General features: G+C 38.2%; 1 protein-coding gene across 1 annotated transcript in view; it reads left to right on the plus strand.

The window, feature by feature from the left end:
• Positions 1 to 18,259, plus strand: part of LOC115903324 (putative uncharacterized protein ENSP00000383407) — a 32,012-nt gene that overhangs the window by 8,629 nt on the left and 5,124 nt on the right. Inside the window, exons 2-6 of the mRNA XM_030947749.1 lie at positions 619 to 756; positions 6,900 to 6,940; positions 9,325 to 9,362; positions 10,840 to 10,926; positions 14,721 to 14,788. Coding sequence (XP_030803609.1) covers positions 619 to 756; positions 6,900 to 6,940; positions 9,325 to 9,362; positions 10,840 to 10,926; positions 14,721 to 14,788 — 372 coding nt within the window. The remainder of the gene's footprint in view (positions 1 to 618; positions 757 to 6,899; positions 6,941 to 9,324; positions 9,363 to 10,839; positions 10,927 to 14,720; positions 14,789 to 18,259) is intronic.

The following is an 18,259-nucleotide window of genomic DNA, read 5'->3' on the forward strand; positions in this document are numbered from 1 at the left end:
TATATTCTTGGTGGTTGGGTAAAAAGAACCTTACACATGCATTAAAACCCAGAGTTCAAAAATTTAAATGCAAATTGAATTTTTAATTCTAATCATTATCATTATTTTGGGGACCTAAACCATAATTGTCAAATTCTGGGTGCTGGCAGCACTGTTTCTGTCTAATTCTAAGTAATGGGGTTGTCTTTCTGCATCAAATTAACTTTTTTTTTTTGTATAGAAGTACTAGCTAGAAAACATTTTTATGGTTCATATAAAAGCTTTCATGGTATATGGTTTTCATAGTTTCCACAGGAATTTTCATGTAGTGTTCAGTTGGAGATATATACCTGGTTTTACTCCTTCTGAGCAGGTAGTATTCATTTTTACTGTACCCTCAGCTTTAACATGGCAATCTGTGGTGTCTAAGTCATGATGCTGTGAACTCCAGCATTTGGGTACTTACTAAAATCAACATCTATATGCCTTTTCAGAGAAAAAAAAACTAAGTAAAGGACTTCAAAAGACAGGGGAGGTAACACACACTCCATTATGCAAATCACACAAGCATCTTCCTTTTTAAATTACAGTTAATTGAATATATTTGCAAGTGTTCATCTGTGTTTAAATCTGTTTTAGGAGGGCTCGATGGACAGCCTGTATGAGCCTGTCCCAGAGCATCAGGAAGCCAAGGATGCAGCTACTCTTGAAAGCCAGGCTAGCACTCCAGTGAGCACACATGGAAACTCTGGGCCACCTGACAGGTCTATGTCTTTGGTGAGTAACATTTCATTGCAAAGCATGAAATGCATTTTGCAAAAAAAAAGCCTCTTGCTCTGTACATGGGCATGTGTGTGTTCTGCTGGCTTATCTGCCAGTTTGAACTATTTGGGCTCTTCAGAGCCACTGCTCACATCTCATCTCTGTAGCCAATGACCTGATTTCTGACCAGTCACAACAAGCACACTTGAAAAGCAGGTCATGAGTTTCTCTACAGCAAAAGGAGATCAGTGCAGCTGCACTGGACAAGGGAATTTCTCTTAGCAAGTAACAGAATATGAAAGCTCTGGGTACAGTTATTGGTATGGTTTGTCTCTAAATAATATACTATCATTGTCTTTGGTTGTCCTTTTTATTAACACAGAAAAATGCATTTCTAAAGCATGAGTTGCATGAATTTTGTAACTGATGGCCTCTGGAATAAACTTGACATTTTACAAGACCTCATTAGGCAAACATGTGAAGAAAGTTGTCTTCTGGGCTTTTTTTTCCCTTCCTAAATGATGTTAACCTACTTAATCCTTTCTTATTTGCATGTTATTGGTATAATAGATGATGCTTTGGCAAATACTTTAACATGGTATATTAAATTTCATAATCTTATTTATTTCAGAATCTCTGTTCTCTGCTTTGCAATGTGCCTTTGCTTATAATTACTGTTTCTATTTCAATGCATGATGCAGTCTGGTGATTGAATGAAGAGGAAATCAGGATGTTTATCATTCAAAGGAGACTGTCCTTCCTTCAGATATTGTGCCAAGTTTTACCCACATGCACTCTGGGTTAAGTACCATGTACCTATGATACTGCTGGGCCTTTGGTGTTGCAATATCACACAGCAGGTTTGCACACAGGATTTGCCTGGAGAAAGTGCTGGAGCTGGTGGGATGGGAGAATGCCTGGGGGTTTGTGGCATGTACTTGTTAAATTGCTAAAGGACTGAAAACAACTTGTTCTCAGACCCATCTGCTGTAACCACCTCACTTTGTGCATGTTCCTCTCTTCCACATAATCACCTTGGGACTGTAAATAATGGTCCTGCTTTTGAAAGTGTAGCAGTGCAGAGATCTCAAGATGATTCCTCACAGCATCAGCCTGTGCTGATGATCTATGAGCCTGGGCTCTGAAATGTCCCTACATTATAATTTTCCTGCAATGGGTGGGAGATGCTCTCCTGAGTGACAGGGTTTTTCCCCTTTACCAGGCTGTGGTTTTGTCACTATAAGAATGAGCTACCAGTTAAGACTGTATAATTGTGTTTATGTGGCTGTAACCTCATCCTAGCTTGACTGGAGTATGTTCATTGTGGGAAGCTCTAGTTATTTGTATTTGTGGACTGCATGCCATTCTACATGCCCAAAGATGAACAGTTCCTACAGCCATCCCTTTGCCATGACTCCAAACCAACTTAATTTTCAATGACTGCTACACTAATATTTCCTTGGCCAATACATGTTCATCTGTTAGAAGCAGTATTTAGACAACATAAAATGAAAAAGGCAGCTCTGTTTTTTGGTTTGTACCCAGAATAAGACATATGACATCCTAATGGACCTTGAAATAGAAAATTAATAGAAATTGCCCTTTATTTTCTCAAGGTATGGTAAAGACACACCCATAGCACTGTGCTCTGCTATGGTTTTCACAATGTGTAAAACTAAGGCTTAAAACTGGAGTGGTTGTTTATATCAGGTTGTTTCTTGCTTTTTCTTGTTTATTCTGCTTTTTATGTGTCAGCATCTTCAGACTTTTTATTGTATTGTGTTAGAGTTAGGCTTCATAAATTATTTGGCTAAAGAAAAATAATCAACCTATCCAGTAAAGAATTCCATATTCCTTGAGCCTGCCTGCAGAAGCGGATTTGCTACTAGTGCAGGATTAGAAAATCCCATACTTTAATCTGAACAAATTTTAGCAAAACATCTTTCATTTTGTAGGATAGTACTGCATAGTCCATGAAGGTACATGTATAACACTGAATAGAAGAATCCAGCACTTTGGTTTCTGCTACCTCTTATCAGGTATTTTTGTTTTTTTAAAGGAGATGTTATGGTGATGGCACATTTGTTCATCATTAAACTTACAGCTCATTCTCAATAAAAACAACACTAAATGGGGTAGGCACACTTGGCTCACTAGGTACAAACAAGAAACTTCCCAAGCCTGACTCTAGGTTTTATTTTCTGGTTTAAGAGAAAATAAAAGAGTTAAGCTCAGCACTTAACTAAAAATAACGTCTGGATGCTGTGTCACTGTGCTGGCTGTAGAATCAACACGATTATTTATAAAATACTTTCTAGAAATGGAAAACAAGATTAGTGATGACGTGTCAGCAGTAAGACCTATGGAAAAATGTGGCTAAGGCCAGAGGCCTGTGTGTAATCTTATCTGCTATTTCTGGCCTGTGAGTTATTACAGCTACACCTTGGATGAAGCCGTTAAGCTTATTAACCGAGCCCATTTGTACTTCTCTCCCATTTTTAATTCCGTCACTCGGTTCCAGGCTGCGGGGCAGCCCCCACAGCATGATAAATTCAGGACATTATTGGCTCCACTTAGCCATCCATCATTATCCAGTAATGCACGTACATAAGTGCACTGCTAAGTAGGCATGGACTGGAGTGAATCTTTAAATGGTTGGCTGAAGCACGGCAGGTTCCACAGAGCTGCTAAATCTCCAAAGGGTGGAGCAGCCTGCCATGGCACACTTCCTCCTCAGGAGGCTTTGACCTTTCCTTTTTCCTGTATAACTTCAAAATCAACAGGGCAGGCATGCAGGATCAGCTCCCCTCACATTTAAAAAGGGTGATCAGGGCTAGGAAAAATTCTTCCTCGTAATGCAGTAAGGTAGTGATTTTCTTGCAGTGAACGCATCTGTTGTGATTTGTCCTAATCATAGCTGTGCTGTGAAGTCCTTCTGGAGATGTGGGAAATATAGGCTAGTGTGGTCACTGAAGCTGTGCAGGACATCATTCAATGAACACAGTCTTTGGACATTCCTTTTTGAGCCAGGGCTCTGGCCAAGCACCTGCCCAAAATGACACATCCTGTACGAAGAAAAAGCTGTCTTTTATATTCACTGTTCTTCTACTTCACATGACTCCAGAGACCTGTTTAGTATCCAGAATTTTTTACCAGGGATGTTTCCACTCTGGGTTCCTGTGGTACTATCATGAGCCTGTTATTCACACTTGTCTTTTGATTTTAATCCTCCTGGAGAATTGGCCTGTTAACTTTGTGATTACTTTGCCTGTTGCTCAGCTTTAGTGATATTCTCAGAAAGAAAGAAAACAACAGATTTATGGAGTTGGTTTTGTAGTTCATGCATAGCAAAACTGAATTGGACCTTCCTGAGAAACTGCTGGTAGCCGTGAGCACATAATGAATCACATGGGTACTCTTTGCCTGTAACTTTTAATTCTATTCACTGGGAAACTGAATTTCTATCTCTTGTCACCTGGTGTCACAGTCTTCAACCTCATGGGCTGTCGCCAGCTTCTCAGGGAAAGAGCCTTCAGTATTAAAACCATTTTCATGTGCTGTCAGGCTGAAATCACCAAATGTCAAAAGATCCACATATTTTTGACTTGCTGACCATGATATGATTGACTACCCTGTATATCAGAAGGGTGCTAAAAAATTATCTATTGTTCTAAGCTGTTGCCGGGAATAAAAAAATTAGTTGTGATACCTGCCTCAATCTGCAGTGTTGTAATTGGCCTTTGATCCCAGCGAGGGCAAGAAGAGGGCTGCTTATCTGGAATGGTCATTTCCCTGTTTGCAAGTCTTAACACACACAGGAGCTCTAGCTTTTCTCAGCCAGCTTGGAAACACCAGAGGGTTTAATTCAATTCCTTAATTCAGAGTTCTTTGATGAAATCAGGAAGAAAAGGACTTTATCAATAATTTCATCATGTAGGGTTTCCCCATACACAGTTTTTTTCCTAGGAAACATTTGGGATAAGGAAGGAAAGAATTGTTCCCATAAACAAGATAATTATGCTCTTTGGAGAATGTGGAGAGTAAAGTCAAGGTGAACCTTTATTACATTCTAAGATAAAGTTTTTTTTAGAAACTAGTTTCATTTTAAAGTTACATATAATTTTAAACACAGTCAGTTCTGAAAGGATACTTTGAAAAAGTACAAACCAGAGTAATTTATTCTTGTACCCCAATTTAGCCACCTGATTCAAAAACAGCAGGAAGAATGTGTTGAATGAAATGTGCCATTTTAAAAGGCCATTTAAGTCCACTACCTATTTCATTTTGGCATTGCATCCCATGCTATCCTGTGAACTCACATTGCTCATCACCTCAATATATGATGTACAATCAATGCAAATTTGCTGGACTTTAGGAGTTGGTTTCAAGTTGTGGAGCAAAAGATGAAACCCTGCTTCATGGTCTACACCAGTTGTCTGGTGTGTGAAGATATGAATCAAATTTTTTTAGGTATATTGCCACAGTGGGGCCTGTCTCAAATTTTTCCCTGGATCCTATACAGATTTTAAGTTACAATATCCTTTGGTCTCTGACCTCCATGAATCATGCTTCCTTTAACAAACCTGTTTGAAATAAAATATTTAATTTTTTTCAATGAAATTTTTACACTACCCTTTTAAAGAAATCTTAAAATCACTTTTTAAACTTTTTTACTTCTCTGTGTTTGTGCACCTCAGTTAGTAATTTCTCCTGAGTTATTAAAAATATTTGTCCTAAGACTAAAATGTTGACATTTTTTTCAGCAAGAAATTTGTCTTACATTGCCTACATTATTTCAAAGTGAGTGAGAAATTTTGTATACTTTTTTGATCTACATACAGCATCTGTGAGCAAATTGACACAGACAAAAAAAATGTTGAAACTGCATATAGTTATTAGTATTCACAAATATCCATGCTAAAAGGGCCTCTTATACTCAGCTAAAATAACTTAGCACAGGAAAACAGCCTTTTCTTAATATACTCCCTGAAAAAGCTTAAAAAAATCTATGATGAGTTTTACTGAGAGGAGGGGGAGAAGTACAAAATGCTCAATTATGCACTTACATGGTTTTATGTAGTACAGGTTTTGGTTTTTTTGTCATGCTACCTGCATGGCATTTTTAAATTACTGTAGTCAGAGCCATACAGATGTAGTTAGTGCTACAAGAAGGAAACAAATTAAACTTAATATCATGAGGAATAGGTCCAGTTAGACTAAATTTACAGATTTATAAAATAATGAATGGTTATATCATTTTTTTAATGCCTCTTGTTGCACAACAGAGTGATATGGTATCATCATGGACATTTTTAACCCAGTTCCTACTTTTCAGGCTGGAAGAAATAAATAAGAAGAAAGTGATACAGTGCTTTGATATCCTGTCTCAGGAGATATCACAATAATATAGGGACAGAGATCTCTTCTGCCCTAGCATGACATCCTTAGGTTTTCCTACAGTTAAAATTAACCTCAAGCCCATGTTTAACTGCACAGCAAACATGCATTGAGGTGTTTTGCTATCATTTGCCCAGCAAGGCACAATTTTGTTCTCTCTTTCAACAGTTACATCACTTCTCCTCCTTCTCACACTTGTCAGGGTATAAGTATTTATTGTCTGGGCCCTGGGGACTGTGTGATCTTGCTTCCAGGCCAGTGTTTGATTCTGATTTGGTTCCCTTCTGGGTTTTCAATTTTATTTGCAGTTTCCTGCCCTCTTGCACAGTCCCCTGCATGTTTGGGTGTACAGGGTCTGTGTCTTGTGGCCATCCTGTGTGCTGTGTCCATCCCATTGCAACATGTGGGTATTTTAATCCTCATAAAGTTCCAGAGTCACACTATAGAAGAAATATGATATTTATTCCTGGGGTATGAGCACGGTTCTCTGGTTTTTCAGGGGTATTATGGTTGTCAGCTTCCTGGGAGCTATGGATAACTGAAGCCTCCTGAAATTAGGCCACATAATTACATATATTCTCTGCTGCACTGTGTCCTCCACAGCTCCAGCTGTTGGAAAAAGAGACTAGAAATGTTAGTGGATATTAAAAAGCTCACATCACAAGTACGTAATTCATTGTCTTTTCAGTGACAAAAAAATAATAGATTTGGATTAAACATTTTTGATTTTCATAGACCTTTTTTCTCTATCTTTTTAAAAGGAGTTTCCTGACTTTGAGAACACACTGACCAAAAAAAGAAAGTAAGTTGAGACCAGTTCAAGGTCTACACAGTGTCACTCTATTTGTCTGTACCTTTCATCCTTGTTGTTTTATTAAGGTTTGCCAATGTTGCTTTCATTCTCATGGAGTACATGTATTAATGTTACAGTTGAAGAGCACTTAACAAGCTTGTAATGCATTCCCAAGGCTCTTTTGCCATGACTTTTTCATATCCACACAGCTTTCTTCCAAAATATGAGAACCAGGACAGCTAAAATCAAATGCAGTTAATCTGAGCTTAGTTTAACCATATGTCTGCTTTACAGAGAGATTGAAGTGGTAACCTATTTTATAGCATGTTTGCACCATTGACCTGATAATCTCCTGAAGAGGGTTTTTTTGTTTGTTTGTTTGTGTTTTTAATCCAAGCAAAAAATTTGTTTGCAAAATGATTCAGATAAAGCAGGTCAGACAAAATTTTATGAATCATTTTTGCGATAGCAACATGTTTTGAATCCATTCATGGGCACAATGCTATGGTTTGAGCTAATGATTAATATTTATTAGCAGGCAGAGGAATTTATTTTGAAAATTCTTTTTTGTGCTTCATGTTGAAATCTATTGCATTACTTAAGTGGACCCCCTCAAATGAAATCTGAAATCCTGCCTAATGGAATGATACAGACAAATCTTATCTGTCTGCTGTGACAGACGAGAAAATCCCTGGAGTTTTTGTTTTTTGTTTTTTTCATCTGTAGGTGGGGCCCCACTAGACTCAGTACATCAATGTTATCTGTGTCTGTTGCTGAAAAATCTCAAAATGGGTAAAGATTTCTTAGAAAATTAAGAGCTCTTTTGTCTTTAATAAGAGTTCTAATCTGTTTCTTGTCATCTGATAAAAACACTAGTAACTTATCAGCTTCAAACACAGAGACATGTGCACTCATCTTTGAGATCTCAACTCTATTCACCAGTCAGGACTCTGAAACTCCTCCCAAAATTTCATTAATTAAAACATGGACATAACTCTCATGGATTTCTCTTACGCTTTAAAGGAAGTCAAACTATTCTTTAGGCCTTATCAAGTTCTACCACATATGCTAAAATCACCTGGATGCCTAAAATTGTCCTGCTTAGATCAGAACTAGATCTGCCCCATGAAAAAAAATAGCAATCTATAGCTAAAAATGTCAAATTTTACAATGCAAATAAAACTATTATTTTTGAAACCTAATCCTATTCTAAAAAAATTATCATAATTTAGAAACGTTGTTGAGATAATTTTACTGATCAAATGAAAAAAAAAGAGTGAGCTGGAAGAAAATAGTTTGGATCAATATGAAAATATTTTGTAATGAAAATTATTTCATTGTGTCCAGCCATCACTGTCCTGTCATGGCACTCCTAGTGATAATGCAGAAATTTCCCCATTGATCTTTCCTGTAGATATGGAGGAAGTGAATGAGGAATTAATCATTCTGTGTTCCCCACAATGGGGCAACAAGGAAGCACCACATTATATGGAGTAGCAGAAATAACATAAGTATTCCTTGTTTAGACAAGAAGAATTAAACAGTGGAATTCTGGAATCACAAAATCCAATCATTTTAAAAGAAACTGGTGGGGGGTACAGACTAGTTCCTTAAAAAACCCACAACTGTTTGGCTTCCTCTTCCTCAGGAAACCCTTCAGCACCTGCATGACTGAGAATGGGGTCCCAGTTTTTGTGTTCTTTCTCTTCTACTGATCATTGTCGCAGATTAGACAGTCCCTGCTCTCACCTACTATAACCACTGCTCATAAACTACTCTCTATTGGGTTTTTAATGGATAAAATGAAACAAATTAACCTTTATTCAAAGATTTTTTTTCCTCTCTGCTATCTATTCTTCAAGTTGTCCTCTATGAACTGCTGACCACAGATGGAGGCATGAATTAGGGCTAATCCTTGTTGTAAATGTGCAGAAAGCTCAAGGTTTGCTGGGGCAATGAAATGGCACTCAGGGTCCTGGGGATGTTCATATGTAGCTCTTTGGTTCAATCCCTTATCATGTCACCAAACTTAAGGCAATAATTCTAAAAGTTGTAGGACACTTCAGATTATGTCTAAAGGAAAGTATCTCTTCTTTTCTTCCTGATGGGTTGCCCGGATTCCAGCATGAATTCTTCGCTTCAAAAAGAAACTTGAGTCACATATTCTTGCAGAATGGAGCCTCAGACGCTTTCAGAGCTTTGTGTGGCATGTGGGAGTAGATGATTGGGTGAATGAGACAAGTAACTCCAATTAAAGCCACTGGGAATAATACAGCTCAATCCCTGTGCCCTGCTTTGAAGAATTAGTTTAGAAATACCCATATTTGATTAAACACGCTTTAATTTTTTCATTCTGACTTTCAGCTAATGGTAAATTCTTTTAATTCTTTTAGATCCATCCAGAAGTCCATGTCTGAAAATGAAGCATTTGGTTAGTAGCTGCTTAAATCATCTACTGTTTACTTGCTAATCTCAGAGAGCCAACTTAATTAAGGGTCTGGTTTGTTTTACAGCTGTTGGAGCAAATGCAAAGGAAAGGAAAAAAATAAAATTAAGCTATCAGTATATTCTCCCCTCTTCCCTGCTTTCCACACACATGTGTAGGTAGATATTGAAAACAAACTAGTTAAATATGGAAACCACATTGAGATGAAGAACCTGTTATGGGGCAACATTAGAAGTACTCAGCATGTCCCATGTTTCTATTAATTATTTCAATAAAACCCTGAAATGTCTCTGATCTAAGAAAATTCAGGTCCCTGCCCTTTCCCATTTTAAACTACTTTGCAAGAATTTTCACAAACAAGATCACCCAGAAGGAAATTCAGGGGTTTTGTTAAACCCTGACACTGGATTGTTAAATCCTGACACTGTGTATTGTTATCTACACTTGTGTTTCAATGGGTTCTATCTTGTAAATACTCTATAGGAAATAATCATCAGCTTCTTAAAGGTAAAGTATCCTGGATTTTTTTTTTTCCCAGTGAGAGCTTCCTGTTATCATGCTTTCATTTATTCTTTGGAGTTTTGGTTTAGTTGTTGTAACTAGTCCTTGCTGAGTACAAAGGCTATTGTATGTGGCTGTAATGATGTGGCTCTTTTCCACAACGTGTCTCAGAGAGATGAAAGCTCCCCTGTGTTAAGGCTTCACTCTGCAGCCCTGCACGGGGAACACTTTTGTGCAAGGTGCAATGAATTCCCAGCACCTGACAGGATCAACAAGAGCTTTCACAAAGAAAATTTTCTGAGTGAAACCCAGCATTAAACAAAACTCAACAAAACAAAACCAAACAAACCCAGAAAGCACAAACCCCCAACAGCTGTCTGCATGTTGTGAAGCACGAGCTCTCTGAAGTTCACTGAAGGAGCAGGAGAATGGCCATGTCCTTCTCAGAGCCAGCCTAGTTCAGCCAGCCAGGCTGAGACAGTCCAAGCCTTGGAGTCCACAGGGCATCCCTGTGGGCATCTTGGATGCTATTCCTTGCAAACACTCTAGCTCGGTAATGATAGACTTAAATAATAACAACAATAATTATACAATCAATACAATGCACAATATATAATACAGTAATTATACAATTCCTGGAAGCAAAACAAAGGCACAGATATTCTATGGCATCCTAGGTCTTAGATCCAGGGTTAAGATAACAATCATTCTGATCATATGTTAACAGTGTTAAATGAGGTATTAGACACAGCAAAAAATGATAAGACTTGAAATAAATATCATCCATCCATCCATCTTCCTATATTGCAAAATCATCAGTTCATTTCCATGTCTGAGCAGATGCTCCAGTGTTCTGCAAGCTTGTTTTGATTTGCATTCTGATGCTATTTTTATAGAATTTCCTGTTATTTCACAGATTTGCTATAAATTCAGGTGACTGCTCTCTGTGCTTTTACTTTAGACAGGAAAAATGTGAATGGCACACTTTGGCAGGGTTCCAGGAAGCCAGAGAATGATTCCTACATCAGAAGGCACTGCCAGCTTGAAGGTAATTGCTAAACATATTTCAGCTGATTTTGCATTTTCAGCTAAGTATTTTAAAAGGCACCTTGGAAAATTTCTCATTTTTGACCAATTATTCAGCTAAATAATTTGTCAGGTCTTTTAGAGATTTATTTTGTTCTCAAGTGGGGTAGAAGTTGTTAGAATAAAGCTTATCTTAAAACTGGGAAGATAAGAACACACTTTCTGACCAATTCACTCTGTAGTCCATGGGCCAAAAGAGACTTTCCCTGCAGTAAATTTCCATAGTTGTGTTGTGTAGGGCTTGCCAGCTGTAGTAATCCATGTTTCCTGGGTATTTTACACAGCTCCAGATATCCAACAGGGAAAGGGTGCAACTTTTCACTTTTGTAGTTGCAGGTGCAAAAGAGAGTTGGCCAAATTTTAGATGCAAGTACTTCGTCTGTTTCTCTTTTTAAACCTGTTCTGACTAACTTTATTAAAACAACCTTACAGCTAATGTTAGGAAGTTGCTATTGACACTGCTAAGAGTGTACCAATATAAATTCATTAAAATAACATTGAGTATTAACAAGTGAGTAGTCACCTCACCTATTTAATCACAAACTGGACTTTAAAAATCAACAGACTTTGATAGTCTGCTTGATGTTGCTTCCAGGAATGGCATTTATATTTGTACTTTTCAAAGTTAAGGTTGTTAAAGTTAAGTACTTAAGTAAGGTGTCTTACTGTTGCCTAATCAGACCAAACCAGATAAGGCTCAGCAGAAGCAGAAACCAAGAGATGTGAGATTAAATTGAAAGTATGTCTTGTTCTCAATTTAAACTAAAAAAGTGGGAATTTCTCCTGCACAAATGGTCTAGAGATCATCCACTGATAGGAGATTCCACTATTACCTGGATATGTCAAAGAAAGCATTGGACAGGGTGCCAACTTTCCTTCTGAATTTAGTTCAGTTCACCACTTGAAGTTAAACTCTTAAATGTTTGGAAATAGATCTGAAATTGCAATACATATTGCATTTGCCCATCTATGGGCAACTTTGGTTTCTTGTACCAGAACCAGAAATAAGAGATGACAGGAAGATTGAGAGGAATTCTTTTACTGAACTAGTGAAGAGAAAAGGGACCTTCAGTACATGTCATTGACTTGCAAGGAACAGGTTCTAATGACAGGTGAAAGAAATATTGGGTGTTTCCCTCCTGACAAGTCTTACTTTTAACCAAAACCATTTTGGAATGATTCTTCAATGATACTCCAGAGGTTGCTGGATTGGAAGCGGGTTCTCATTGGCTGAATGAGAAAGCAGAACTTTTTGACCTTCCTCCAAAGTCTCTTCTACTCCAGGCATTTTTTACCCTTTTAAATATCCAAAGCATGCAAAAGAAGCAGTGCACATTTTAAAAGCTGACAAGTGTTGTAATTGAAGGGCAGGGGCCCAGAGGGAACAGGAAGCAAAGCTGGCAGCTAAATAAAAATCTCCCTTTCCCCTACTGCAGTAAAATTATTTCAAGGGAAGTCCCCTTCACACAGTGGTGAAAACCTTTGCAAGGAGATTTACAGTGTATCACTATCGATCAAGATAATTTATCACTATTGATCAAACTTTTCTCTTACCAGAGATAATCCTTCAAGGTCTGCAAGTCTGTTGCATAAAATGAATTTCTGTTAGATTAAAAAAGCTGTCTATGGTGGTCACCATAGACTTCTCTGCTTGCTTCTGAACTGTATCCACAAACCTGTCTCAAATCTCACTGAAATAATTGTAGAGACATCCACAGACCCTGGTAGCCTTTGGATGAAGCCCTTGATGATATCATGTGTATTATTACATCTACAAACCCAAGTTTTCCAGGATGAACATGCAGTGAACACATACATATCCCACAGACACAATAGTGGAAACACCTGCCTTTGCTCTCCAGGCCAAACCCAAATCATCAGCACAAGATCTACCAGCCTAAAAGCATCATTGCTGAAAAGTTGACTGTGGATGTCACAGTCATTGGGCTTCCATGAAAGATTATGGAGATAAACAGGGAAGAGCCAACACCTCTCAGAGCCAGTGGCCACTGCTCCTAATTTGTTCCACAGGAGGGTGACTGGTATCTGCTGGCAGACTAGGAAGACAAGAACACTGCAGCTCTACTTGAAGTTCATTTATATATTTTGCATGAAGTTTTTTGTGTGTTTGTTGGGTGTTTTGTTTTGTTTTGTTGTTGGTTGGTTTTTTACACAAACACCTTATTTCATAATTCAGTGGGCTGCAGAGCTGATGTAAGCAAGATGTAAAAGCACTGTGGGTGCAGGATATTATAGCTAAAAGAAGGCATTGCAGTTTGGGGGGACTACTGATGTTTTCTTTAATAACTTGCTGGTTTAATTTGGGTTTGAACAATATTATGCCAAAAGCAGTGTCACTGTATATATTCAGTCAGGTTAAGGGCTTTCTATGTTTCCCCACAATTGTTTGTGATTCAGCTGCAAACAGCGACTCAGTGTTTTGGATTAGACTGTAGGAGGACTTTGGGGCAAAGAGCTGAACACTGCAGGATTGAATTTCCAGACTAAGCTCACAGAGTGTAGAGATGTGATGTACAGAGATGCCTGCAGGAGATGGAAACAAGTTATCCTGAGGACCAGAAAGAACCCAGTAATGTTAATCTGGTGTTGCAAGAGCACTGCTTGAGTTATGGTGCTCCTGGAAGTCCAGCTAGCTATATAATGAAATAAACAACTATATAATGAAATAAACAGATTGTCAGATGCCAGGCCCTCAGTGACTTCAGGGAGATTTGTAGGTGCTTAAGACAAAATCTGGATCAGGATCATGTGCCTCTTTGAATATAAATTTTTTAATAATCACATTCAGATTTTTTTCCCATGTGATAGCTAAGGAACCTAAGTCACAGAATTGTTCCCTGAATTGCTCTTTCTTTTCCTGTTAATAGTAGGGAATGCAATCAGTCTTGGCTGCATACAGTTAGTTTTTGTGGATCTATATGTTAAGTAAGCTGTCCTTTTGCTAGCAGAGCTACTGATGCTGTAAGGTATTCCACAGAAGCAAGAAAAATGAGAAAAAAAACCCCAAAACATTCTTGCTGTTTTCTAGTGACTTTAGAAAATGTGGTGTGATTAGCAGATATTTTTCTTCATGTTTTTTTCTCCCTGCAATGTCTGAGTGATCCTGATATCTGTTCTGATGGAATCTAATCACTAGGGCTGTCCTACAGCTAGATGCACAGTGGTAGGTGCTTTGCCTTAAGACGGGGAGTAAAAGTAGATCCTTCAAAGTAAGCTTGGTTAAAATAACTTTTCCAGACTTGTTTGACCTATTAGTGCTCATTGTTGTAGCGAAGGTTAATACTCTTCCCATCCAAGCATTCATTTATTGCAAGAGATGGAAGGACGTTCATCCTTTGAAAGCAATTTCTAATCTAATCTAAGTTAAACAGATTTCAGTTGGAAAGATCATTTTTGCCCTTCATTTTTTGTATGAATATTGTAGACTTTGCTGCTGTAAATGAGCAGGGCAAGAGGAAAGTCACAGTGGGGTTCTGGGTTAGTAAACTGAGGAGTGAGTACAGAAGAAATAAGCACAAATGAGTTTTCTTTCTGTCAGTCAGTTTGCCAATTTGTTCTGCAGTCTCACTTCAAAGCAGTTTAAGATAAAATGTGTGCTTAAATGATATAAGATTATCTTCAGAGAGTCAAAATGTCAGCTCCAAACATCAAGTGCAATTCAAATGATATTCCTCATTAAAACATGAAGCAGGACATTTTAAAGCATGTTTTCTCTTTTTTGGTCATAATTCACAGAAGATAATATTATTGCTGATGGAATACATTTGCTCCAAGGAAAGAAGATAGAAGAAACAACATGTCAGGTGAAACAACTACTCTTTTTTTTTTTTCAGAATCTAAATTTTCATTCAAATAAAATTTCATTTCTTGTTTCCATTCAGCATTTGCCTAGCCTAAACTTCATATTCGGTATGCCTCTGTATTTTAGAAGCTGATTTTAAAAGAAGACTCTGGTGACTTCCAAAGTTGTTCATGATTTTTCTTATGCAGGCCATATGGAATTCCTTGCCTAGAAAACCTCTTCCTTTCCTGAGTGAATACATTTCTGCTAAATTGATGTGCTAGAACTGTGTCTGGCAAGATCTGTCCTGAGTGTTTAGATCTGTCTTGCATGATCCATACTGGCATATGTGTCCTAATGCTTTCTGAATTTCTATCAACATATACCCTATTTCTTCTTCCTACATCTGTACTGGTCATCCCACTGGCATGAGGAATTAACAAATTCTGACCCCTGGGTTTGCATAATCATAGCAACAACATAAAAATAGGTAACAGCCCATCAGCTGGTGAACAGCAGAGGTGAGGAGAAAGACTGGTAGCTCTGGAATTGGAATGACGGGTGTTTGGGTTTTATTTCACTTCCAGTCCAGTATTTGCTCTGATAATGTTTTACTTCAGGTCCTATCTGTGACAAACTAGCTTAGCTCTGCTGATTTCACAGGACATAACAGTTTACCCAGTTTGGGTAAACCAAACTGTATACACACCTGTACATATGTGTGTGTTCCAAATGAGGAATGAATAAAATAAAGTTATTTAGAAGCTGAAAATCTATTAAATTTTCCTTTGCAGAAAAGTTTTAAATTCAAGGTGAGCATTAAACTTTAGAAAAAGCTCTGAGCTGAGCTTCCTCTGTTGTTTCTATACAATGTCAGAAGTCCTTTTAGATGTTTAGGTTAAAACCAAGAAAAAAATGTACATTCATCACCCTCAAGGTATCTGAGATAAGACAGGGAACTGTGAAGATCCAATGTTTAGGCAGTGCTCAGCTCCAGTGTAGGTCAAAGTCGAGATGTGGGTTAAAAAAAGTGTCAAATGATCTGTATATTGGGGAACAGAAAATTTCCATATTGGAAACCAAGGAAAGTCACTGTGTCCCAGGTTCCTCCTGCTTTCCCTCAGGGTTTTATCTGTCTCTGCACTGTTAGTTTGTTCTCATGATTATCTCCTCTCCCAGCTGACAAAAGAGTATCTGAGGAGGAAGGAAAGGAGAAAAGAACTCTTTTTTTTTTGCATCTCTTATTGTCTTTGATTTCTTTCTCTCATTCTCTAAGTATTGTGGAGAAAGATTATCCTTTGATTTCCTACAATAGTTCTTCCCTCAGTGTGAGGGATCTCTGGCTCTGCCCCTATCCTGCCATGACAGCTTTTGGGCTGGCTCCTGTTAAAGGTCCAGGAGGTCATTCCTTGGACATGAGAGACCATGGAGGGGAAAAGGGAATAAGGCCTATGTGTGCTTTAAGTATAAGTTCCCATAAAATCCCTTAAAACTTTTCTCCATGAACTATTTGCCCCATTTTAGAAGGAAAGTCCTTTTTTTTGACCTCTCAAAGCATTAGAAGATTTTTTTCAGATGCATGAATGAGGAACTATAGGGTCTTTGGTCCCTCAAAACTTTGATATCAGCTTAAGACCTATTGCACTTGCTTTATAAAAAATTCAAGTTTAATGGGATTATTTTGAATTTTAGTAATTGTTACCTCATGTCTTCATTATCATAGATCATCATTGATATAATTATTATATATCATAACTGATATAATTCTCTTTTAATCTTCCAAAATAGTCTGATTATATCTGTTTTCATTTGCTGCACTACATTATTCACACAAAGAAGGAAATGCTGAAAGAACAGCATTATGGGGAAGACGTTTTTCTGCAAAATCAGCAGAAATGAGTGCCTTCATGGAGTGCCTGTCTGCTGATGCACACTGCATGGGGAACAGACAGGGGGAATTAGAAGTCTGCATGCAATTGCACAACTGCAGCCTCAGGATCACAAAACTGGGTGGGATAGCTCACACAACTCAGCTGTCCCAGAAAGTCCAGGGAATTATAGGCTGCTACTCCCAGGAATGTGATGGAGCAATGGGCACAAACTGAGATACAGGAAATTTCACTTAACATAAAGAAAGCACTCTTCTAGTATAAGAGGTGGTCAGACACTGGTGAAGCTTCCTAGAGAGATTATGAGAAGTTTATCTTTGGAGATATTCCTGTCAGGAGATGGATCTATGCAACTTGCTCTGGTGACCAATTCTGAGCAGGGAGCTAAATTTGACAATCTCCAAAAGTGCATTTCTGCCTCAGCTGGTCTAAGGGAGTTTGTGATTCTGTGTGCCATGGAAGAGGCAAATTTACAAGCAGGAGTAAATGGAACAGATGAACACCTTAGATTTTTTTCCTTCTAGTTGAAGGGAAAAAAAAATAAAGGAGAAAGCAAGTAAGTTTCCCTGAATGGTTCACAAAAAGCTTTAATCCTTCTCCATTTCCTAAATTGACATTCATTCATTCCATTCATTCTGTAAGTGCTGGAAAATGGGGCTTAAAACAGAAGTACAGGTTGAGGGATGTAGCATGAGCACCACTTCAATAATTGTACCTTAACATAAAAAGTGCTTTTATTTTCTGCATTTATTTTTTGTACCTTTGTTCTTATTTACTCGTGTCTAGCAGGGCTCCCCTGATGGCTCGAAGCCTCTGTAGCATATTGGGAAGGACATAAAATACCAAGTAACGCAGTCTTTGGGCTAATACATTTTCAAAAATGTTTCATGCCTCATTTCTCACGTAAATTCATAGGTTGCATTTAGCCTTCAACGTGTCATTCATATTCATGAAGGAAAAAGGCCAATGTTCATCACTTTCCTGCTGAGCTGGAGGCACTGCCAGGCTTGCCCCCTAGGGACTGCAGCAGTGCCCCAAGGAAGGTGGATTCCCCTGCAGTTCCTCTCCTGAGGACGCTGTGACCAACAAATGGCTTATGGGCAGATGATCAAAGTGTAAATAGTCTTGTCTTAGTTCTGAGGATCCTCCCATTTTCTCCACATTGTTAATCCAGTTCAAACTCACACCCTTGGTGCTCAACATCCCAGGAAAAATGAGGTGAACTAAGCAAGACCCTTTTTAGAGCTGCGTCAGTGATGCTCCTCAGCTGGGGGATTGCTGCTTCCCTGCCTTTCCTGTTCATTGAGCAAGGAAAGCCAAGATCTAGGATGAGATCCAAGGATCCTACACTATAATGGAAGGCTCTGCCATGGTGCTGCTTTCAGTATGATGTCTCCAAGATGTTACTAAGTCCCAGACAACTGAGGAAATCAAGACAGCTCAATACCAACACAATTTCAATGGGTGGCAGCTGGTGTACGTCAGTCTTTTACTTTCATATCCACACAGTACTGGCCTGAAAAACTGCTGAGCTCCTGTCTATATTTAATTACGTGATGCTAATTATGCTTATTCATCTTATATAAGTTGTAATTTTTTTAACG

The sequence above is a fragment of the Camarhynchus parvulus genome, chromosome 1 (genome assembly GCF_901933205.1).
Source record: "Camarhynchus parvulus chromosome 1, STF_HiC, whole genome shotgun sequence".
Taxonomy (NCBI): Eukaryota; Metazoa; Chordata; class Aves; order Passeriformes; family Thraupidae; genus Camarhynchus; species Camarhynchus parvulus.